The sequence below is a fragment of the Manis pentadactyla genome, chromosome 4 (assembly GCF_030020395.1).
Source record: "Manis pentadactyla isolate mManPen7 chromosome 4, mManPen7.hap1, whole genome shotgun sequence".
Classification (NCBI taxonomy): Eukaryota; Metazoa; Chordata; class Mammalia; order Pholidota; family Manidae; genus Manis; species Manis pentadactyla.
Genome location: NC_080022.1, coordinates 96,348,720 through 96,374,153, shown reverse-complemented (window position 1 = coordinate 96,374,153; position 25,434 = coordinate 96,348,720). Strand labels below are relative to the sequence as shown.

General features: G+C 36.2%; 1 protein-coding gene across 1 annotated transcript in view; it reads right to left on the bottom strand.

Annotated features, from left to right (window-relative positions):
- Nucleotides 1-25,434, bottom strand: part of PTPN22 (protein tyrosine phosphatase non-receptor type 22) — a 65,263-nt gene that overhangs the window by 23,617 nt on the left and 16,212 nt on the right. The window contains exons 2-11 of the mRNA XM_036923398.2: nt 17,152-17,260; nt 16,812-16,888; nt 16,554-16,649; nt 16,079-16,117; nt 14,411-14,482; nt 14,235-14,294; nt 13,502-13,644; nt 12,157-12,223; nt 11,259-11,336; nt 8,762-8,848 (exon numbers count right to left, since the gene is read on the bottom strand). Of these exons, the coding sequence (XP_036779293.2) occupies nt 8,762-8,848; nt 11,259-11,336; nt 12,157-12,223; nt 13,502-13,644; nt 14,235-14,294; nt 14,411-14,482; nt 16,079-16,117; nt 16,554-16,649; nt 16,812-16,888; nt 17,152-17,260 (828 nt within the window). The remainder of the gene's footprint in view (nt 1-8,761; nt 8,849-11,258; nt 11,337-12,156; nt 12,224-13,501; nt 13,645-14,234; nt 14,295-14,410; nt 14,483-16,078; nt 16,118-16,553; nt 16,650-16,811; nt 16,889-17,151; nt 17,261-25,434) is intronic.

Below are 25,434 nucleotides of genomic sequence, written 5' to 3'. Positions count from 1 at the left end.
GGAAGACATAATATTGTTACAAAAACAATATTACCAAAGTGATCTATAGATTCAAGGCAGTCCTTATCAAAATCCCAATGGTGTAATGCATAAATTTAAAAACTCATCTTAAAATTCATACAGAATCTCAAGGGACCCTGAATAGCCAAAACAATCTTGAAAATAAAACAAAGTTGGAGGACTCATACTTCCTGATTTCAAAATATGCTATGAAGCTACAGTAATAAAACAGTGTGGTACTGGCCTAGAACAATTATTTAGACCAATGGAATAAAATAGAAAGCTAGCAATACTCACACATGTAGGTAATTGATATTCAGTGAGGGGGCCAAGATCATTCAATGGAGAAAATTGGTGCTGGGAAAACTGGACATCCATATGCAAAAGAAAGCTGTACTTTTACCTTATGGCATATACAAAAATTAACTCAAAATGGATCAAATACTTAAACATAATAACTAAAACTATAAAATCCTTGGGAGAAAACATATAAGGTTTCATGACATTGGATTTAGCCATGATATCTTGGATATGACACCAAAGGCACTAGCAACTAAAGAAAAAAGACAAATTGGACTTCATGAAAGTTAAAAGCTTTCATGCAACCAAGAAATGATTTAGAGAGTAAAAGGGTAACCCACAGAATGAGAGATTATTTGCAAAGCACATATCTGATAAGGGATTAATATTCAGAATATACAGGGAACCCCTAATACTCAATAGCAACAAACCTAATTAAAAACTGGATGATGGACATTTTTCCAAAGCAGGTATACAAACAGCCTATGGGCACATGAAAAGATGCTCAACATCACTAATCAAGAAAATTGAACCCAGAACCACAATGAGATACCACTTAACACCCATTAGGACAGCTACCAAAAACAAACAAAAAGAGAAAATAACAAGTGTCAGCGAAGATGTGGAGAAATTGTAAACCTTGTGCGTTGATGGTGGGGATGTAAAATGGTGCAGCCACTGTGAAAAGCAGTACAGCGGTACCTTAAAAAAGTAAACATAGAATTACCATATGATCCAGCAATTCCACTTCTGAGTATAAATCCAAAAGAACTGAAAGCAGGGACATGAAGAGAGATTTATACACTCATGTTCTTAGCAGTATTATTCACAATAGTCAAAAGGTGGAAGCAAACTAAGTTCCATTGATGGGTGAAAGGACAAACAAAATGTGGCCATGTATGTACAATGGAATATTATTCAGCCTTTTAAAAAAGGAAATCTTTTTTAAAAAGGATATACAACACTAATGAACCTTGCTAAGTGAAATAAGCCAGACACAAAAGGCAAATATCATCATTCCATTGATAGGAGATACCTAGAGTAGCAAAATTCATAGAGACAGACAGTAGTATGGTGGTTCCCAAGAGCTGGGAGAGGGAGGAATGGGGAGTTATTATTTAATGGATCTGGAGTTTCCATTTTGCAAGATGAATAGAATTCTGGAAATGGATGGTGGTGATGGTTGCTCAACAATATGAATGTACATAGCATCATATAAAACTGATTAAAGTGGTAAATTTTATGTCTATTTTACAACAAAAGAAGAAAAGAAAAAAATGGGCAAAGGACTTGGATATACATTAGTCTAAAGAAGATATAAAAGTGGCCAATAAGCACACAAAAAGATGCTTGACATCACTAATCATTATGGAATTGCAAATCAAAACCAGGAGATACCAATTTGCACCCATTAGAATGGCTATTACCTAAAAAACAAAACCCAGAAAATACCAAGTGTTAAGGATGTGCATTGCTGTTGCAGATGTAAAATTTTGCAGCCACTGTGAAAAACAGTTTGACAGTACCTAAAACTTAAACAAAATTATTGTATGTTTATAGCAATTCCACTTCTGTGTATATACCCAAAAGAATTTAAAACAGGGATCTGGACAAATATTTGCACACCAATTTTTATAGCAGCATTATTCATAATAGCTAAAGGCAGAGAGACCCCAAGTATCCACTAGTGGATGAGTAGATAAACAAAATGTGGTATATATACACACACAATGGAGTACTGTACAGCCATAAAAGGGAACAAAATTCTAATACATGTTACAAAATGAACGAACCTTGAAAACAATGCTACATGAAATAAGCCAGATACAAAAGAATAAATACATGACTCCATTTATAGATGTACTGGAATAGGCAAATTCATAGAGACAGAAAGTAGAATAGAAGTTTCTAGATGTTGGGGTAGAGGGCATGGAGAGTTTCTGTTTAGGATGATGAAAATTTTCTAGAAATAAATAGTCATGATGGTCACACATATTGTGAAGGTACTTAATGCCACTGCACTGTACACTTAAAATGGTTAAAATTATATTTTTAAAAATATAAGTGAGTGGAGAAATATCTCCTCCTCTTCTTTTTTCAGGTACAGATTGTGTAAAATCGGTGTTAATTCTTCCTTAAATATTTGGTAGAATTCTCAAGTGAAACTATGTGGGCCTGAGATTTCTTTAGGGGAAGTTTTTAAATTACAAACTCAGTTTCCTTAATCATTGTGGGGCTATTCAGATTACCTATTTCATGTTAAGTGAGCTGTGATAGTTTGTGCCTTTACAGGAAGTAATCCTTTTTGTCTAAGTTGACAAATTTATGTGCTGAGTTCATACTATATTTCTTTATTATTCTTTTGACATCTGCAGAGCCTGTAGAGAGATAATGATTCACTCCTGATATTGATCATTTTTATCTTTCCCATTTTTTATTAGAGGTTTGTCAATTTTTTTATCTTTTCAAAGAACTACTTCTTTGGTTCACTGATTTTTCTCTATTGTCTTTCTGTTTTCAATTTCTTTGATTCTCCTCTTTACTTTTTCCTTCCTTTTATTTTCTTTGGGTTTATTTTGCTCTTTATTTCCAGATTCTTAAACTGGAAGCTCAGATTAGTTTACTGTTTTCTAATGTATGGATTTAGAGTACTATTAACTTCCCTCTCAGCACTGCTATAGCTATGTCCCACAAATTTCAGTACATTTTCATTTTTATTCAGTTCAATGTGTTTTTTAAAATATTTCTCTTGAAAATTCCTCTTTGACTCAATGGATTATTTAAAAGAATGTGGTTTGATTTCCAAGTGTTTTGATCTTTCTCTTTTATTGACTTCTAGTTGATTCCACTATGATCAGAGAATACATTCTGTATGATTTCAATTATTTTACACTTTTGAGATTGTAAAATTTATGGCCCAGGATATGTTCCATCAGCATTTGAAAAGAATGTATTTTCTTGGTATTGTTGGATGGAGTTTTCTACAAATACCAGTCTGATCCTGTTGATGGATGGTGTTGTTGAGTTCTCCTATATTCTTGCTGATTTCCTGTCATTTTCCTATCAATTATTGAGAGGGAAGTATTGAAGTCTTCAGTTTAACTGTGGCTTTGTCTTTTTCTCCTTTTAGTTCTATCAGTTTTGCTTCACATATTTTGCAGCCCTGTTTGGTCCATACACACTTGGGACTGCTGTGTTTTATTCGTGGATTTGCCACATCAGACAGTGTTATAATTTTTACTCTAATCATCAAACAGTTTAGAAAACTCGAGTGGAGAAGGAAAACCTATTACATTTACCCATGGTTTTGTTCTTCCTTGGTTCATCATTTCCTTTCTGCTTAGAAAACTTCCTCTGCAATTTTTGGGGGGTAGGCCTATTGGCAACAAATACTCTTAGTTTTCCCTCCTGGAGAATGTCTTAAGTTCCTTTTCATTCCTGAAGGATGTTTTCACTGGGTATAGAATTTGGGACTGACAGTTCTTTTCTTTTAGCACTTGAAAAATATTGTGCCACTTACTTCTGGCCTCCATGGTTTCTGATAATAAAACTACCAACATTATAACAGTTTTTCCCCCTAACATTAAGATAATTTTTCTCTGGATGCTCCCCAGAACTTTTGTTCTTAGTTTTCAGAAGTTTAGTTATGATGAGTCTTTCAGTACATTTTTTTAAAGCCTTTTTTCCCCTCTCCTTCTTGGACACAAATACTAGGTTTTTTGTTATAGTTCCCTGAGACTCTTCCCCCCCCCACCATTTTATTTCCATTATTCAGACTGGGCAATTTCTATTGTTCTATCTTCCAGTGCGTTAATTCTTGCCTCTGTACTCTATATTCTGCTGTTGAGCCCACCTACTGAGCTATTGTGTTTCAGTTACTGTATTTTTCAGTTCTAAAATGTCCTTTTGGTTCTTCTTTATATCTTCTGGTTTTTTGCTGAGTCTTTATATTTCTTTGCTGAGCCTTTCTATTTTCTTATTTGTTTTAAGCATGTTTGTAATTGCTCCCTGAAGCATTTTTATCTTGGCTGCTTTAAAATTTTCGTCAGATAATTCTTACATATCTTTCATCTTGGTTTTGTCATCTGTCAACTGTCTTTTATTCATTTGGTTGGAGATCTTCCTGGTTCTTCATATGACAAGTGATTTTCTATTGAAACATAGACATTTTTGTATTGTTGTGAGGCTTTGGATCTTAGTTAAACATTCTCTTAGCTGGGTTTTGTTTACTTTTGTTTTGTTTTTTACTCCCCTCTGACAGGGAAAAGAGTGGGTGGGGGGCAGGTGCTGCCTTATTACTGCCTCGTTACTGCCAGGTGGATTACACCTCTGTTAACACCCAAAGGGAGATACCGTGGGAGAGGCTCCCCATGCGGCCTCTGCTGACACGGTGGTGGCAGTGGCCTCATTACTGCTTCATGATGGTAAAAGTCCTAATTTTTCTCTAGGCCTCTTCTGATACTACTTCAGGAAGAAGGCACTGGGGTGCCGTGTTACTGCCAGGTGGAAGCTCAGGTTCCCCATATGGTCTCCACTGACACTATAGGGGAACCTCATTGCAGGCCTGGAGGGATGAAAGTGCTAGCTCTCTACCTGGCCTTCTCTGACACTACTTCAGCATTTAATTACTGTCTTGGGGGAAAGAGGGTTATCTAGGATCCCATTTGGCCTTTGCTGGCATAGGTGGGTTTGGGGGCCATTTTTTTTCTTTGGTGTTGACTGAAGGAAGTTGATTACTTTCTAAAACTTTCCTATCTTGCAGGGCTGCTGCTTTCCTGGTTCTTTCTCAAGAAAGAGCAGGCTTTTCTTGCTTTGTTTTGTCTTGTTTGTCTGCTTCCTCAGTTCCAAGTCTGAGATATATGATACAACAGAAACCCAAGGAACTCACTATCATATTTTTCCTCAGGTCTTAAGGTCCCTAGCTGGTCTATCTGCTCTCCATCTTTCAGAGTCTTCTTACATTCATTTTATATAGATCTCCAGGGTTTCTAGTTGTACTTAGTGGGAATAGGGAAAAGTATGTCTACTCAACACTTCCCAGAAACAGAAGTCCTCCTTAGCTAGCTTTAACCAATTCCCTTTCTAGGAAGTTGAATTATTTTCTATGTTCCCATTTACTAACTAAGGGCCCCTCCAAGCAACCCAACTGTCTGGAGCCACAGCATTATTACAAGATAAGTTTGGGCATTGGCATTTCCTGGAACCTAAATAAAATATTAGCCCATGTACTCCAGCAATATATTTTTTTTAATTCTTCATTCAAGAAGGGTTTATTTTAAGAGTACAAGGATGGTTTGATATTAACAAATCCTATTATATGACTGTATTAATAAGTCAAAGGAGAAAATCCATATTATTTTTCCATAAATGCGAAAATACACAATTGACAGAATTCAACATTTTTTCTGAAACAAGTTCTTAATAAAATAGAAATTAATGAGTATCATTCTTTCAACAATTTAAAAATAAATATATCCAATTGAGTTAGCAAAAAAAACTAAAGACTGCACCAAAAAAACTATTAGAATTAATAAATGAATTCCATGGGAGAGGCTCCCCATGTCACAGGATACAAAAAAAATATGCAGAAATCTGTTGCATTTCTATATACAAATAATGAACTAGCAGAAAGAGAAATTAAGAAAGAAGTTCCATTTACGATTGCATCAAAAAGAATAAAATACCTAGGACTAAACCTAACCAAGAAAGTGAAAGACTTATACTCTGAATACTATAAGACCTGGATGAAAAAATTGAAGATGACAAATAAGTTTAAAGATAGTCTATATTCATGGATAGGAAGAATTAATATTGTTAAAATGGCCATATTATCCAAAGCAATCTATAGATTCCATGTAATCCCTATCAAAATACCAATGGCATTTTTCACAGAAGTAGAGCAAAAAATCCTAAAATGTTGAACCACAAAAGCAAAGCAATATTGAGAAAGAAGAATAAAGCTGGAGGTATCACACTCTTGATTTTAAACTATATTACAAAGCTACAGAAATCAAAACAGTGTGGTGTTGGCACAAAAATAGACACATAAATTGGTGGAACAGAATAAAGTACCCAGAAATAAGACCACATTTATAGGTCAGTTAGTATATGACAAGGGAAGCAAGAATCTACAATAGAAAAAAGACAGTCTCTTCAACAAATGGTGTCGGGAAAACTAGACAGCTACATGCAAAAGAATGAAAGTAGATCACTGTCTTACACCACTCACAAAAATAAATTTGCAGTAAATTAAAGACCTAAAAATAAGATTTGAAACCATAAAACTCCTAAAAGAAAATATAGGCAGTAAATAGTTGAACAACAGCATTAGTAATTTGTCCTGTATCTGTCTCCTCAGGCAAGGGAAACAAAAGCAAAAATAAACAAGTGGGACTACACTGAACTAAAAAGCTTCTGCACAGCAAAGGAAACCATCAGAAAATGGAAAGGCAACCTATTGACTGGGAAGATATATTTGCAAATGATATCCAATAGGGGGCTAATATCCAAAATACATAAAGAATGCATACAACTCAACACCATAAAAAAAACAAATAAGCCAATTAAAAAATGGCCAGAGGACCTGAATCAACATATTTCCAAAGAAGACATACAGATGTCCAATAGACACATGAAAAGATGTTCAAAATCACTAGTCATCAGGAAAATGCAAATCAACACCTCAGTGAGGTATTACCTCACACCAGTCAGAATGACTAGTATCAAAAAACAAAACAAACAAGAAATAACTAGTATTGTGAGGAATGAAGAAAAGAGAACACTTATACACTCTTGGTGAGAATATAAATTGGTGCAGCCACTATGGAAAGCAGTATGGAGGTTTCTAAAAAAAACTAAAAACAGAAATACCATCTGACCCATTAATTCCATTTCTCAGAATTTCCCTGAAGAAAACAACATCACCAATTTGAAGAGATATATCTACTCCTATGTTTATTGCAGCATTACTTAAAACAGTCAAGTATGGAAGCAACCAAAGCGTCCATTGATAGATAAACGAATAAAAAAAAGATATTGCCATTTGTTTCAGCATGGGTAGACTTAGAGGGTATTATGCTAAGTGAAAGAAGTTAAAGACAAATACCATATGTTTCCTCTTATGTGTGGAATCTAAAAAGAAAAACAAATAAACAAACAAACAAAATAGAAATAAACTCAAACACAGAGAACAAATTGGTGGTTGCCATAGGGGAGAGGGAGAGAAATGGTCAAAATAAGTGAAGCGGTTAAAGTACAAACTTACAGTTATAAAACAAAGTAGTCACAAGGATGAAAGTATAGTATAGAGAATATAATCAATAATGTAAAATGTTTGTATATTAGCAGATGATAACTACACTTATTATGGTGATCATTTAGTAATGTATATAATTGTAAGATCACTATGCTGTAAACCTGAAACCAAGATAATATTGTATATCAATTATATGTCAATTAAAAAGAAAAAAATAGAATAACAAAAATTAGGTCATCCATATCACCCTCTATTATTTAACCTTGATCTGGGAATACTAGCCAGTGAAATAGCCATGAACAGGATATAAGTTACAATTTCTGGCAACTATATTCTTCTTTCCATGTCCTTCCACCACCTTGTCTCTCCTTCGAGTTAACTATGGAATTAACTATAGGATTGCTTAGTTCATTCTCTAGCCTGACCAGTTTTTCTGGCTTTCTTTCCCTCTCCATAATTCATCATTCAACTGATAGGACTTATGACTTACTTTGTATTCCTAATGCTGTGAAAACAGTAGGTCCTCAGTGAATTTTTCAGATTCATAATCCATGTAACATTAAAAATCAATATGTGTATATTACATACACCTTGAAGACAAATCGGTAATTTTGTCTTCTTTACGTTTGTTCAGAACCTAATACTTTGTGATTACACAGTAAGTATTTGATTTTTTCAAGTTTTGTGATGAGATCAAAATAGTATATCCTAGAATGCTCAGATTTTAAAGTTGGAATTTGGTCAAGTCATAATTGTTTTTATACTAAAGACCTTCAGCTAAAAATACTTTGGGCATTCTAAAATATTCTCAATGTTTGATCCTCAAAATGTGCAATCAAAATGATTCTAGATTAACCTGAAAAAATCACATCTGTACTCAACTATGATTTCATTTTGTAATTGTCACTCACTTCTAACTCACCACATAACTGTGTGACTTGGGAGCAGAATATATGCTTGCCCTTTGACTCTTATTCTTTCTAAATTTAGCTAGAAATTGTATGTAATAGATTAATCAAGAGATTCATTAAGTTAAAGTACTTCATAGAATTTTTACTTCTCAACAGGAGATTGGCAGTGCGGCCCCATGCACACCTGACACTAGTTTTGAAGATAAATAATAAATCCTGTAACTAATCTGAGATCCTTTGACCAAAATAGAGCATGGGGGAAAAAACTTGACAAAGTATCAAGCTTAATGTTTACCTCTGTTCTAGAGTGTTTATCCGTGAAAACATCCATCTGTCTCTTAAATAGTTCCAGCACAGCATTGTAGACCAATTCATACTGTTCCTGAAAGGACATTACAAACCAGAAAAAAATGGAAACAAACAAAAACTTGGTGAGCTGAAATCTGGAGAACCAAATTTCAGGAATATGAACACCAGTCAAATCCTAGTACAGGAGACTTGAAAAGGCCAACAATATAAGTTTAATTATAGTGCCTTATGTTTAGGTAGCCCATTTCAGATTTCAAAGCACTTTCAGGCTGCTGGAAACAGCTAAATATTTGAGCCAGCTAATATGCAAGGACATGGTAGCATGTTTTTTATGTTCTAATCCCACTTTCTTACTTATCGTTTCCTCCACCATCATCTCTCTAATTCTGTTTCCCTTGATCACATTTAAAATTTTTTGTTTCATCCAGGATGTATGTTTTTGTAAGCCACTTTCATCTTTTCTGGAAAAAGGTGTATCTATAAGCCTCAATATGTATTATTTAACTTGACCCTCACAATTGCTATATAATGTAGCTAGGCTACGATCCCTAACCATTCAGATGTAATTCCAAGACTTGGGTTAGAACCTGAATCTTCTGACCCTTAGTACATTGCACTTAGATCAAGCTGCAGAAATTGTGTCCTAGCAAAGATACCAAAGAAAAGTAGACCACTTAACACTTTGGAAATTGGTGGTTATAAGGATAATAGAGAAATGAAACTCCCATAATTATAAGGTTTATGGGTTTTTACTACTCCATTTTTGCCTCTGTACCTGCACTTGATATAGGGTCTACTTTTCATCTGAATGGACCTACTCAGGGTATTCCCTGAGACTGTATAAGGTTTTTATACAAATAAGGTACACGTTCTCCAAAGATAATATTAGCAGGAGAACGGGGCAGAGTTTACATGACCCTGCACAGCCATCAGTACACTTTTCAATTTTTTTAGAAAAGAGAAACATCAGACAGGAAGCACTCACCTGGTCACAGTGTTACTTCCTGGGTAGAGTAGTGTCAAAAAAAACAGCTACAACTGGTAAGATATTTGTTCAGCTAGTCGCTGATAATGCCAAAACAGGAAAGCTAACCTAAAATTGTTTCAGCTATCTTCCAGCTCTTAAAAGTAGGCCTAAAATGTACTTTTTCCAAAATGGAGCATGGTTTTTATTTACTCACTCAATATTACAATTTAATATTATACAACTGGGTTGCATACTTCCCGGAGTCCATACATTCACATGGATATGTCTTATTTAAGTGCTAACACAAAACCAACCAATGCTTTCATTTCACATAAACTTTCCCCCTCACAAGTTGAATATAGAAAACACCTACAGTCAACACATGAAAAAAGTTTTTTCCACTAGCTATTAGTGGAAAAACCTGTGGGGGCCAAACAGAAAGTTTGTATTATAATAGCTCTTCATTTTTTCCCCTCTATTCACTATTCTAGATGAGACTATCTAAACTGCCACTGTCAATTGTTTTACATCTAAACTTATGTGCAAGTTCATATTTAAGTGTTGTAAACACTTTAAAGTATTGCTATTTAAGCAGCAAAAAGTAGTTCTAACAAATTATGTGAATGTGTCTGTTACCTAATACCAGTAAACATTTAATGAAGGAACGAATGGCTGAATGCTAAACTCCATCTTAAAGACAGAAACCATTTATAATGTGGGTAAAACTATTGATGTAGAAATGGAGATGAGATTAATATTTTGGGGAGCGAGAGCTTTGTGCTGGGAATATTTTACCTAAGAATTAGAACTTAAGCTGGAGAGAAGAGGAGAAAACAGAGGAAGAACGTTCCAAATGGAGTAAGTAACTGTGAACATATTCATTCACATACATATGGAGTGAGTAAATCCGGTGGGTTAAAATATTGTACTATATATTATCATATATATAGTGTGATTGTTCTTTTTTTAAGTATGCATACAATAAGGACCAGGAGAGATTATAGAAAAATAGTAACAGTGGGTACCTCTAGGTGATAAGATTATAGTGGATTTTATTTTATTTTTCTTTATTTTGTAAAATGATCATATAGACTATTTTCTCCAGATTCTGTTATCACCTCATAAAGGACAAATTATAAATCCCTGATTTTCTATGGCTTCAGAAATGAATTACTACTACAAAATTTCAAGTTAACCTGGCTTAGCTTTTTCTTTCTAATAAGTCAAACAGCTTGTTAAATTTTTTTCAACATCTTTTGTAAGAAATATATTGGTTTCTTAATATTTTCTGAACAGACTGTAAAATATAAGGAATGAAAGGAATTTGACCCAGGACAAAGGATACAAGAAAATATTTGGATATTTTGAGTCAGAGGAAATGGGACTGTATTAAAGCCCTTAAGAGTAAATTGGTGTTATAGCTAAGCAGTTAGCTGTTTGGGGTTGCCTTACTATTAAACAGAGAGATAGAGCAGAACTCAGCACATATTGTGATACATTCAACCACAGTCCATACCTGAGTTTGAACTAATGAAGGCCTCTGTGTTCGCATTTCTTGGATCAAACTGAAAACACTGAAATTCTCAGGAATTATCTATCAAATAAAAGGGAAAAGAAGCTTACTTCTTTGTTCCTACCTTTGTTAATAAATTATTGCCACTTTCGCATAGGCTTGTTACTTCCATGATATCTGCTTTCCAAACATGGGATAATATCAGAAAAAGAATGCATTTTTAAAACTAACAAGGTTTCTCATCACTTATGCCATGATTTAGAGCCAGGTGTTTTCCCTAGAAAAGTCTGAAGAAACTCTTCATAATGATTTCACATGGGTTGACCAAATATCTAAAGTTGAAGATATAATGAGGAAGAAGGCCTGGTAGATGATTAAGGATGAGAGTTTTATGAAATAGTGGGCAGATAGATCCAAAGACCATATTTAATTCTTCCCAATTTCCTATTAGACTTTAGAAAAATGACTTACAGATTGGAATACACAGTTTGATTGTGGTAAATTGAGTCCATCTACTAAAACAGTTTGGATAAAGTAACTACATAATTTAGGGCAGTGGTTCTCAGGTTATTGTATGCATCAGAAGCACCTGGAGAGCTTGCTGGCTACCCCACCTCCTGCCAACCTCCAGACTTTTTGCTTCAATTCATGTGAGGTGGGGCCCAAGATTTTGTTAGATTTCTAACAAGTTCTCTCATGATGCTAATGTTGCTTGGCTAGGGACCACACTCTGAGAACCATCCACTTAGGAACTAATTTAATCATCTGTCAAAGTGGGTCTACAAGTGAATATTCTAGAAAAGCTGAATCATGGAGATAAATGTTTTGAAGAACCAAACAATTCCTAAGTTTGAAAGTTGCAGAGTGAGCAAGTGGGAAGTGCCTGCCTGGGGAAACTCACCCCATCTTTCAGCAACATCCATGTATAATCAATAGCACAGATAACACCAGTCCTTCCACAACCGGCACTGAAATGAAAGATTACAGAAGTGTGTATAGTTGCAGAGAATGGATCATTGACAGTAGCTGGAAATATTCACTAGCAGATTTGAGGAATAAGAAACCTGGCAGTAAAACTTTCTAAACTTTACCATTTCCAAGAGCATCTTTGTCAATTGGCACATGTCATGCTGAATCTCAGGACAGATTCTAGGCAGTTTCTCTCTACAGTCTCTAGAACTGTACTGTTCACAAGGAACTTAGAAAAATATTAACTTAATGCTGTAGAGAAAATTAAAGCTCCTATGGCCAGGATTCTCACCTGATCCTGGTCCTCTTGCTCACTACACACATGTGGGCAATATATTGTTACTGACTCTATATAAAGAGCCCTGTCCAGTGCTCTGGGCTGCTGCACGGCCACAAGAGAGTGGAGACTGAGACGGCTGTGGGAGCGGAGAGGCCCAGAGGCAGAGACCAGCTTGCTGCATGCGGACTTACTCTGAGGTGGATGGAATTCTAGTGTTTGACCTGCTGCCATGGGAATAAAGTTGGGTATAAACCCTTTCACCCCAAAAACGTTTCATTGTCATTTTCAGTCTCACCCAATGAAGGGTGAACTTGCCCTAGGCCGAAACCCCCTGGCAGGACAAATGCTCAAACTGAATTTATTATAATTTGTTTCTGCTATTGACTTTTTCTCTTTCAGTTACTCATTTGTAAGCTTCATCTCATTTTTGATCAACTAGAAAAGGTGAGGCTTGGATTAGGAGCCTGCATCCTATTGCTCATACCACCTTAAATTCCAACAAAGTCAGTCTTCCTTCAGTTAGAGCACAGTCCTGCCCGGACTGTGACATTTGCTTTGTTCTGGGTATCTGTGGATAAAATGAAGGTTCCTGTGGCCAGGATTCTCACCTGGCCCTGGTTGGTTAGCTCACTATACACATGTGGGCAATACATTGTATTTGACTCTATATAAAGAGCCCTGCCCAGTGCTCTGGGTGACACAGTGGCATAGCTGCAAGGCTGCAGGAGAGCAGAGCAGAGGCTGGAGTGGTGGCAGCACCGAGGACAGAGGCCCAGAGGACGGCTGTGTGAACAGAGGGGCTCAGAGGTAGAGACTGGCTTCTTGCATGCAGACTCGCTCTGAGTGAACAGGATTCTAGTGATTGACCTGCCACTGTGGACATAAAGTTGGGTATAACCCTTTCACCCCAAGAACATTCTACTGTCATTTCTTTGGTCACATTGAATCCATAGTGAACTTGTCTGGACTGAAACCCACTGGCAAGACAGTATCACACCTGCAGTGAATGCATATGGGAACACTGTCATCCTCTTGGTAGCAACGCACGTCCCCAATGAGCTCAAGAATAGGCTCTATAGATGAGGGCACATCATGGTCTGGCCAATTCTTGTAATGAAACTGGTAGATAGTTCGAGTTTCCTATAAAAATAGCAAAAATAAAAGAGTTTCAGAATAAAAGACTAGGATTCCACCTCATTCTACCACAAAATTACTCTGACCTACTAAGCAGCATTTATATCCTATTTGCAATTTGTGCAGTTTTCTTCTCTGTAGATCTCTGGTGACCATGTGTCTTTTGAGAACAATTAAAAGTGATTTCAAGTCTCTTACTGTGGGACTGTCCCTATCTGCCCCACTCACAAGAGGAGGTAGATATGAAGATGGTCCAAACCAGAGCTTCCCAACTGGTGTGCTTCAAGGGGGTCACAGGCATGCTGATATATCAGATCCCTTTGCTTTCAAGAGATTTGGGAGCCTGAGCTCCCAAGTTGGCTCCCAGCCTCTATTCACCCTACAGACACCATTATTTTATATGTATGCTATTCTGTGGAATAGATTGGGGAGCACAGATTACACCAAAGTGCTCTTTTGAATATGAGTTTTTGCTGAGAACTTCAAAGGCCCCTCCACCCTCCACAGACTTATGCCCAATCTGAGTCACAGGCATATACATTTACCTGCCTGATTTCTGTAGACTTTTGAGTTTACCACTCCTGTTCTATACTTACGCCATTGAACTTGGCTTTTAGAGTCCTGATTATGTAATCAGATTTTCTGTTTTCAGCTTCCTAAGAAGTAAATTAAAATATTAGTTATTTCAAAGACTAACATTCAAAGACTACTCTCTGTAAAGTAGATCCTGGAGCATTTGCTCAGCCATAATGGCAACAGGCACCATACTTACACAGGAGACGGAGAAGGGGCCAAGCTGCAGTTGTACCTCTCCTGGCTCAGCCCAGTAGCGCTCACACTTTTTCTGTTGCACAAAGCAGAATGCAGTGATTTCCCTCCATATAGTCTAGTCGTTTCTGGGCAACAACACCCGCTCCCTCATTTGGAAGCAAAGTCGGCTTCCTCCTTCACCTTAGGTTAAGAACTTCTAACCCCCTTGGGCTTTGGCCCCAACATCACGGTCTGGAATTTCCAAGGATGGGAAAACAAACATTAAAGGACAGATAAATTACAGACTTCTTAGAAGTCTGAAAAAGTGAAAATAGGGATCTGGTATTTTCACTACAGTATTCCCTGCTGTACCCATGGTTTCATTTTCCACAGTTTTGTTTTCCATGGTTTCAGTTACCCACAGTCAGTCCCGGTCCAGAAGCAGGTGATCGTCCTTCTAATCAGAACGTCAGTAGCAGCCTGACACTACATCATAGTGCCTCCGCTACTCACCTCCCTTCATCCCATCATGTAGGCATTTTATCATTTCACATCAACTCAAGAAGAAAAATGAGTACAGTGTAATATTTTGAGTGAGACCACATTCACATACTTTTATTACAGAATATTGTTATATTTGTTCTATTGCTGTTGGGTATTGTTGATCTCTTACTGTGCCTAATTTATAAATTAATCTTTATCATAGGTATGTATGTATAGGAAAAAGTAGTATACATAGGATTCAGTACTATCTGTGGTTTCAGGCATCCACTGAGGGTCTTGGAACATATCTCCAGGGAATAAGGGATGACTACTGTATTTCAAAAGGTTAACAGAAATCACATGCCTACTAAAACAAAGCAGCACATGCTAACTGAAACACAAATTTCCCTTGATTTTAACTGAAATTGTATCAACTCAGAATGGCAACAGTGGGTTAGAAGAGCAGTGTTCAATAGAAATATAATTGGAGCTACATATATGATTTTAAGTTTTCTAGTAGCCACATTCAAAAATGAAAAAGAAAGAATTTTAAGGATATATCTTGCTTAGCCCATATATCAAAAACCATCCAATAAAGATAAAACACATATTAAATATTTGATATTTTTCAAGTCTTCAAAATCCAGCATGTATTTTATATTTATAGCACATATCAATTGATATATTACATTTTCATTGGAAATATTTTATTTTTGTTAAATTTATAGTTGAAATAAATTCATATACCTAAGTTGTTCCAAACATAGTTTTCCAGTAACTGATTGGCTCTCAGTTTCTCAGTTTAAATTCATTAAAATAAAGCAAAACACTTGAGTTTCTCAGTTACACTAGCTATATTTCAAGTGCTCAGTACCCACGTGTGGCTAGTATGGATGTCATGTTGGACAGCATAGTTAGAAGCTCTGACTGACAGTTAAAGATGTTTGACTAATAAAAATGGGAAAATGACTTGGTACTTGAAAAAGCATACCTTATCTTTACTATAAGACATAGTCGACTGGGAAAATGGACAAAAGGGGTTCTCAGGAATAAAAAAGTCTTGGGAGTCATTTGGCATTCTCAAACTGAAAACTAGGAAGGTGAGCGTAATTTTTACCGAGGTACACATAAGGAGAGCTCCACTACCAATATCCCCCCTTCTTTTACTTCTTTCCTTTTCCTTTAGGTATACTAGAGAGTGACTCACCTTCCCCATTTCAAACTCCATGCATGCCATAACAATGATCTGGGGGAATGAAAGACAGAAATTTAAAGATTGATATTGTTAGAGAGAAGCAGTTAATACGGGAGTTCCAGGGTCAGAAAGTGTTAATTATTCTTTTTTCTGTTTGGTTGTGTTTGTTAACCAAAAAAGAAATCCCGAGAAATTATAAAATATTGCTCCCACCCTTCTTTCTGCCCTCACTTCCCTTTTCTCTATTCAAATCAATAAGTTCTTGTTAACAAATGAACCTGTCAAGATGAGAACTTTCATTTCCTTGAACAAGAGTGATATTGTGATTTTTGACTAAAAGGTGCCTGAATAATGAAATTCTAGCAACTGACCAAAAAAAAAGCACTGATTTTAGTACATAGGAAACATCAATCAAATATCCCGACACTCTACCCTCTCCTTCCCTAAAAACTAGAGAATAGAATAGCAAAAGCAACTGTACACTTACCAGGACACTATATTCCCAAATCATCCTCCAGAAGTCCAGGAGAGTCATAGGCAGAGGTCCTTGGGTGGCAATATAAGCCTTGGGTCCATAAACTCCCTACGGGGCAATGGAACTTAACACGGGGTGGCTACAAATAATACCCTCTTCTTCTTGTCTAGTATCCCCCCCAACTTTTCTTAGGTACCTAGAGAAATATTGTCTAGGATTGCCACCCCCTGCTTTTTAGGTGCCTAGAGAAATACAGGATTCAGAATGTACCTTAATGAAGTTGGCATTGATGTAATTGGACTCCTCGTCCGAGATTATCAGGGACAGCTCTACTCGGCTATGATCATCTATAACACAAAAGAGAGACATAGTATAATTAAGAGGCCTTAGTCAGAGGGTTCCTGCAAGTCAGCGACTAATACTGGAAAGAGTGGATGTTCCTAAGTGATGAATGAGTGAATGAATAAATATTCTTTTGTAGTCATAAACAGTACAAACTAATTTGTCAAAGCCATGTTCCAGTATTAGGAACAGCAAGAAATGAATAAAAACAAATAGGAATAATTGAATTTGGGGGAAGTACAAGCTTATAGGGAGAAATGAAACTTACAGGGCAAGATATCCTTATATCTATTTTTCTTGATATTCTTGGGCCTCTCAGCCACAGTTGCAGGATAGGTTTTGTCTGCCTTGTACTTGGTGGATTGTCTTTTCAGCTTCTGTAATAAAATTCCAATAATTAAATCTTCCTAGATAGAAGAGGAAAAAAGCTATCTCCAGAGAGCTTTCCTTCTCCATTACCCAAACATTCCACTTCCGCCCTGTTAGCATCTTCTAGGGCTGATTCCATTCAGGCCAGAGCCCTAGGGCGTAAAAACAGCAGAGTTCAGCGACATTTGGAGAAGTGAAAAGATCACACTTGCTGCCACTGAGCCACAAATAGCTAAAACTTAGAGGTGAAACTGATGAATATTTTATAAGCCAATACCTTCTGAAAACAAACTATGCTCCACGCAAAGGGTCAGATACTAAAAGTCTACTTTCTTTCCAGCTACTACTGGGCTATTTTAAGTAGCAATGGAGCTTCAGCTAAATAAAATCTCCCTAAACCTAGCAACATTTCAGATTTCAGTCCCAAAAGCAGAAATTTTTTTAATAGGATCCAGACTTTAAGCCTACCCCTCAACCAAACAATAATCTTTAAATAGTATATTCTGTTGGTAGAATATGATCTGACCCAGGCTAAGTTAGAGTAATATTTGAACCCTTGTTTAACAAAATCTCTCAAGACAGCAAAGTAACTCCTTGAAATTATTACCATTTCTCAATATTACACTACAGACCAAAATTTCAGGTCAGAGGAAATGATAGTTCCTCTTTAGTTCATTCTTATGAATCAACCTTGTCCCAAATTTTAACTCCCTTATCAATCAAACAAACCACATTTAATAGATCTGACCTTTGTGAACCATTACTCAGTTTGAGAAAGATAAGGGAAAAACATCTGCAATAGTCAAAAGTTTTTTACTTGAACTATATAAAATAATTTTCATTATTTGCTCACTGCTTAACTGATCACATGAAGATCAGTAACTACTTGCTATGGGTCAGATACCTCAGCATCTACTCAGTCTTCATTCTCTTTAACTTTCTTCTTAAAATTTCCTCTTTCCCTAGCCCTTATTGGTCTAATTATATTGGTTGTCCTCTTTTTTCACTGACTTCTCTTTCCTATTTCTCACTCTTTTCTTTCTGTCTCTCTGTTTCTATCTTCTAATTGTGAATTATCTGAGGTCCCAAAGTTCTCAACAATCTACTCTTCTCTTACTACATACATTTGCTCAGAGATATCATATGCTCTTATAGAAGTCATACCAGTGTTTTTAAAGACTGACTTTAAATAACTGACTGTTATTTAACTGACTTAAATTGAATTATAATTCCAACCCCTATTGGTTAGCTCTCATGCTTCTATATTGAGATGCAATTACTAAGTTCTAGTCCTGAATTCCCAACCATATCCTACACATTTACACTTGGGTGTCTTATTACAACCTGCAACTAGCATATTTAAAACTAAAACCATCATCATCTTGACTGCTAATGCCAATGCCACTGTCATTATCCCAGGCAACTGTGCTCTAGAAACTGAGAGTTACTTTAGGTTTCCCCTTCTCACAATTCCCACTTCTAGTTTGGTCAGCAAATACATGCAATATCTTCCATCAATCTTCCTTCCCATGCCCACTATAGATACCTTAATTCAGGCCCTTTCCCTTAAAGCTGGAACTCTTAAGAGTTGCTTCTTAACTGATCTACACACATCTTTATCTTTCCCTTTTCAAATCCATTAAGCATATTTATTAAGCCAAATTAACCTTATTAACATACTGCTTTCTTTGTCTCTCTCATGCTCAAAACAACTTTAGTGAATCCCCTTTGCTACTAGGAAAAAGTCCAAACTCTTTACCAGGTACTTAAGATTCTCCCCAGTTGAATGCCAAGCTAACTTTCCAATATTTCCCAAAATCCTACAGTTATGAGGCTTCTAAAAATTGACTTCCAGGTTCTTTCAAGATTGTACAAATTTATGTTACTGAAAATTAGGTGTAATATCACTCCTTAAAACTATGGCTTCCCTTTTCTTTCTCATACATGTATACCCAATACTGCTTTGCATTTCCCAGCAGTGATTATGGTCTGTTTTGTTCCACAGGGTAAACTAATAAAGAGAAATAAGGAAATAGAGAAGGAACTTTTCTTATGTGATCGGCAACAAGAAAAAATAAAAAAGAATGAGAGTGTTAATTATCATTACTTAGTTGCTTTATTTCATATAGTGTTTTCTCATAATTAAGATGTATGTCTATTTGTAGGAGTTCGCTCAAGGACACTTATAACTTAAGTCATTTAAAAAAATGGATGAGAAAAGGAGAGCCTAAAATAAAGGTATGATGACAGAGAGAGAGAGAGATAAAAGAGATAATAGAGAATAGAAATTTGTTCCAACAGGTCATCCAAATACATAATTAGGTTTCAAAATTAGGATAACTGAGTCTGCAAGAAGAGGAAAAAGTTGGGGTCATGAGATATTTGTTAGTTGGGGGTTCATAACTGAAAGAATTATTAAAAATGTAGAATCTAAATTAAATTGATACTTTCTACAGTAAAAAGATCATTAAATTATCATAACAACTCAATGCATAGGAATTTAAGCTTCTTCTCACACAGGAAGACAAATGGAATTGATAGCCACTGCCTGCTTATTCGCTGGGCCACAAATGCCAGCATGTATTATTCTAATGACCAATTTTTCTGTTTCTAGAGTTAGATCAGACAGGGGGCCTATTAAAATGCTATATGGTCCGTTCTTAAGTCCTGGTTTTTCTTACCATGGTTTGAATTCCTGTGGATTTTCAGAATTAGATTTAGGAGGAGAGATGCTGAATTGATAACTATATAGTATATTTTTACACCAAGATGGATGCAAGTGGGCTAGTTTGGGAATTTAACTAAGCACATAACACAGACACATGAAAGACTATAAAATATTTCCACTCAAGTTATACTAATTTTCCTGCTCTCTCTGCTCTTATGAACCTTCTGGGTGATCATTCTCAGTGGCCATTGATTCCACAGTTGCTGAAAAGATGTCAAGTTTCAGAACACTACTAGAAATTTGCTACTAGAAATTTCCAGAACACTGAGGCTAATACATACTCCTTGTTACACTGTTTTTGTTTGTTTTGCTTGCTTGCTTGTGGAATACTTTCCAGGAAGAGTGCTCTAGGCAAAGCCCTTTTTGTAAGATATGCCTCAATTAATTTGGTAAATGTCACAGATAAAGGTTATATGTGTATGTATAAACTTAGGCTTTAGCTGCTTTGAGTGCCACCTTCAACAATGGGACAAAATTTTGTTTTGGTTTTTTTCTACTTCATTCCTCCTCCTGGAGTCATCTGGCTGGATGACAAGAGGAGATGCTCTTTTTTCAGCAAAACAGCAAATAGGAAATGTCATTAGAATTGTTAATTTGGAAAGTGTGGAAGGTTTCTCCCCAGATATCCTACCTTGAAGTCAAACTACTGTAATGGCCTCCTCTTTTTCATTCCCCTTCTCTCCCTGCCAGAACTCTAGGTTCCAACACCCGTAAGATAACAAAATGGAAAAGAGTTAGGACAGAGGAACTAGTAAACCTCACCAGAAAAGGAGAAACTCCAAGAGCAGGAAGCAAAAGGGTATAAAAGAGAAAGCAGAGCCATGGGGGTAGTTGGGGTTGGGGGAGTAAAGACAGGTCAAAGCGAAAAGTATTTCTCTACCAACCCCAAGGTAGGGCACGTGAGTTCCCTAAAGGCACCAAGAAGACAAATCAGGAACAGTTGCTGAAAGGATTAAAGAAAGGGGGGCCAGGATCCCTTGTGGGCCCTCATAGGTAGGAATTTATGACAAACAAGATCCTGTGTGTGCTCGATAAGCCAATAGTAGGCTCATTTGATTTGTGGACTATACTACCTACCCCTTTCCTTTCCAGACAGGAAAACAGAACTGAGGTCTAGCCACAAAACTCTAGAAATCAGGACTGGATCTGTTGTACATTCTTCTAGTAAATTAGTTACTAGTACATGAACAAAGGTCACTCGCAAAAGAGAATAGAAAGAAAAAAGAAAGCACAAGACCACAATATCCTTGTTCTGGAGGGCGACATCGTTGTGTAGGAGACGAAGCAGAAGTTATATTCTGGAGTGGAAAAAATCATACTTGGCTCTTCTGTGGTAGGTGGGAGAGGGAAATCAAAGTTAGGCTGTTTCCAGAGATTCTCAAGGTAATTCCTCAGCACCTTACAGCTGCTAGTATTTATTATCTATAATTATCTATTCCAAGCTTCCTACAGGATAGAGAAAGCATAAATACTAAGGAATGGAATAAGGAGGTTGAGCTTCTCAACCCAGTGAACAAGAGTACCACTAGGAGGAATGGGGACAAGCCTAAGCTGCCCTTAGTGCACACAGTTCTCTCCAACCAGACAGGCAAACTTAGAGGGCTTAGGTTGCAGTCCAGCAGTCAGATAAGTCAGCAGGTGGGTGGCAATAGGTAAACTGGGGTGAGTAAGCCAAGAGGCTCAACTTTAGACATGTAAACTGTGAGGATATGACAGGAAATGTGTTTTTAAATGTCCGTGTGTGAATAACTGAAAATGTGGGACTGGATGGTCTCTAGTGAGAGGCTAGAGATGGAGTCGGGAGAAATTAGTTTTAGAGGTGAAGTGATATATTTATTCTGGTGGTAGCAGCAGAAACATTGCATGTTAACATGCCCAAAAGTCAGAAAATGCTGAAAAGTATGTTCAAGTGATAGGCTGAATCATATAAATGAGTTGTTTCAAATTGACAGGTGTTTGTGTACTTGCTATGCAAGAGGAACTATGTTCATGACTGGTGGGTTAGAATTGTTACTATAAATAAATATAGAATTAGGATGTATCTAGAGCTTCCTTGTTGAACTAAAATGTATCCAGGGCTTCTTTGGTTTGTTTCTAAGTCTCTAGAAGTTGCTGAAATACCCCGTCTGATTCTTAGTGTGTTATAAGCCAACATTAGCACCTGGCCTTCAGAACAGAGTATCTTCTTTCTGTTAGGACTCATTGACTCCTTCATATTTAATAAATATATCTTTGTATTTAATAAATACACTATTTACTTTTTCTACAAAAACATCTTGTCCTCAAGAAACAAAACTTATCTCTTTTCTTTAATTTTTATTATTTAAATGGAATCCAATGACACTAAAGGGAAGTCTTAAATATAGATTCTTTAAATAGAAAAGTAATGAATATTCATTAGAGACACTTTAGACTACAGAGAAATAAAAAGAGATGATAAAAGTCACCTATAATCCCACTATCCAGAGTTAATCATTCTTTCTGTAATATTACATTACAATTCTTTATGTGTGTGTAATAAAGACAGGATAATACTGCAGGGTTTGTTAACTTGCTCTTTTTATTTATCAATTTGTGTTCTACTACATTATTTTTAATGGTGGCAGAGTATTCTGTTGTATGGGATGTAACATAAATCACATACTTAATCTGTTCTTTTATATTATTGGGCATTTAAGTTGTTTCCAATCTTCCTAAACAATAATTCTAAAAAATATTACAATAGCTAGCCAAAATCTATATAAGTGTCTTTCATTATTTCTTTCAGTTGAGTTCTTAGGAGCGGTCAAAGAATTTGTCCATTTTAAAGGCTTTTGATCCATATTACCAAAAATATATCAGAAATAGTATATAAATTTTTCCTCAAAAAAGATTATGATAGCAATGTGTGAGACTTATATATAGCATTATATGACAGCATATTTCTGAACTTTGACCAACATTAGGGCTATAATGTTTTAAGTAGGTCCATTTGATAGGTAAAATTGGTATTTTTATGATTTGTGCTTCTATTTGCAATTTCTTCATTCCAAAATATTTTTTAGAAGGAAGAAGATACACCATAATCAAATTAACCTGTCTACATGAAGCTGTGTTCATGTTTCTGTATACCCATCCAGTCTTTGTACAAATACATAAAGACATCCTATAAGCTCATATGTGCATATTTAGCACAATACTTGATATTTACCAAGGTCTCACTTTTTATACACAATTCATAGTTTTACACATGCTTTTGAAATGAAGATGCTTTAACTACTTTGTATTTAATAAATACACTATTTACTTTTTCTACAAAAACATCTCATCCTCAAGAAACAAAACTTATCTCTGTTTTTAAATTTTTATTATTTAAATGGAATCCAACGACATTAAAGGGAAGTCTTAAAGAAAAAGCATATCTAAGGAGTTTTAAACATGAAGATGTGCAGCAAATTGACCAGTGTATAATAAATAACCAAGCCCTAACCTATATTTAATGCAATGGCTGAAATGTACATGTCATAAAACCACAACTAGCTGCACTAATTGGCAAAAGTGAATACCTATTCTTCTGTAAATTGTGATCTATTTTATAAAGAATGCATTAATGGAAGAGGATGGTTCTCATTAAGCTTAGAAGAAGTAAGATAGAGAACTTGTCGCTATGTCCCTAGTGCTGTCCAGAAAAGAGCAGTGGCCTCCAGCCTATGGGTTCAAACAAGGAGATGGGAGACTTCATACCATTGCAGTCAAGGCCACTAAAATCACCATTAAGCAACTTTCTGATTATTGTTGGCTTCTCACATAAGTTTTTCTCCAAACTATAGAATATGCTAATTGGTCAATGCAGAACATCTACTCTGTTTGACAGTGATTTTTCTCTTCAAAAAATTAATAAATTGGCACTCTTGTTGTTGGTGAATTTCTTTAATGTTTGCTTGATCCTGATCAACACTGGGTGTACTGACAAAATTGAATTTCTAGACTAGTAAAGTTAAAGCCAAGACACTGAACTGTGGTGATCCAAAAATAGTAAATGCTACCCTAAGGGACTAAATGACCTCTCTCCATACACTCTGTGATCACAACAGTAACTGTGTATATTGAACCTTGATGAAATTCATAAAAGTGATTAAGAAAAATAAAGACCCAGCTACATGCAACAACATGGATGGATTTTATAAACATACTGTAGAGTAAGAGAAGAAAGACATAAAAATCCAAATATGTAACATGATCTCATTTTCACAGAGTTCAAAACAGGTAAAACTGATCTCTCTTGTTTGGTGATAGAGCTCAGTCTTGAAGCTATGCAGAAAAACAAAGAGAAAACACATTCTTAGTATAATGTTTACCTTCAGCTTGGTGTGGGTTGGGGGGAGTTGGGATCTAGAAGGACATTCGGGGGATTTCTGGAGTTTGGGTAATGTTCTATTTCTTGATCGAGAGGTGCTTACGTGGGTGCCTGCTTTATTACAAATTGTTAAATTGTATATGTGTGTTTAAAACACATTTCTATCTATGTTATATTCTACAATTTTTTTTAAGTTTAAAAATTTAAGACCAGTGGATAAATTGGAAGCAATGGAGTGGGGAGGATAGTGAGGACAAAGTGTACAGGTTCAACAGTTGGATAGCTTTATGCAAATCCAAGTTCTACCACTTATGAACCAACAGCATGACCTCAGGCAAGTTGTTCAACCTCTCTGTCCCTCAGTGTCTACTACATGCCAGTCGCTGTGCTAGTCACTAAAAACATCAAGATAAGCAGAACTGCATATGAACCTTGTCTTTATGGAGATTCAGTTTGATGGGAGAGCAGACATTCATCAAGTAATTACACAAATAACTATAGAATTGAAACTGTGACAACCTTAGATCGGAGCTATGAAAACCTTAATAAAGCTGGGGGGCAAGGGAAGAAACTTAAAAAAAAAAAGACAGACTGGTGCTAATGAGAACTTATGATAGGGGATTTCATCTGTTCAGGGAGGTCAAGGAAGGTTTCCCTGAGGAAACAACCCCAAATTGAGATCTAAAGAATTATGAAGTGTTAACTAGGGCAAGAGGAGTATGAAGGAATATTCATGGAAAGGTAGCAGCATGTGTGCAAAGGCCCTGTGGCAGAGGAAGCATGACAAAGACAAGAGACTGATCATGCTGTAAGAAGCTGGAAAAGGAACTGAGCGGTGGTTGATGCAGGACTTAACAATGCTAGTCATTGTAAACAGTTACACTTTTTTAAATTTCGGTATTGTTAATTTACAATTACATGAAGAACATTATGTTTACCCCCCTTCACCAAGTCCCCCCCACATACCCCTTTATAGTCACTGTCCATCTGCATAGTAAGATGCTGTAAAATTACTACTTGTCTTCTCTGTGTTGCACAGCCCTCCCCATATAACCACGCACTATACATGCTAATCGTAATGCCCTCTTTCTTTTTCCCCGCCCTTATCCCTCCCCTCC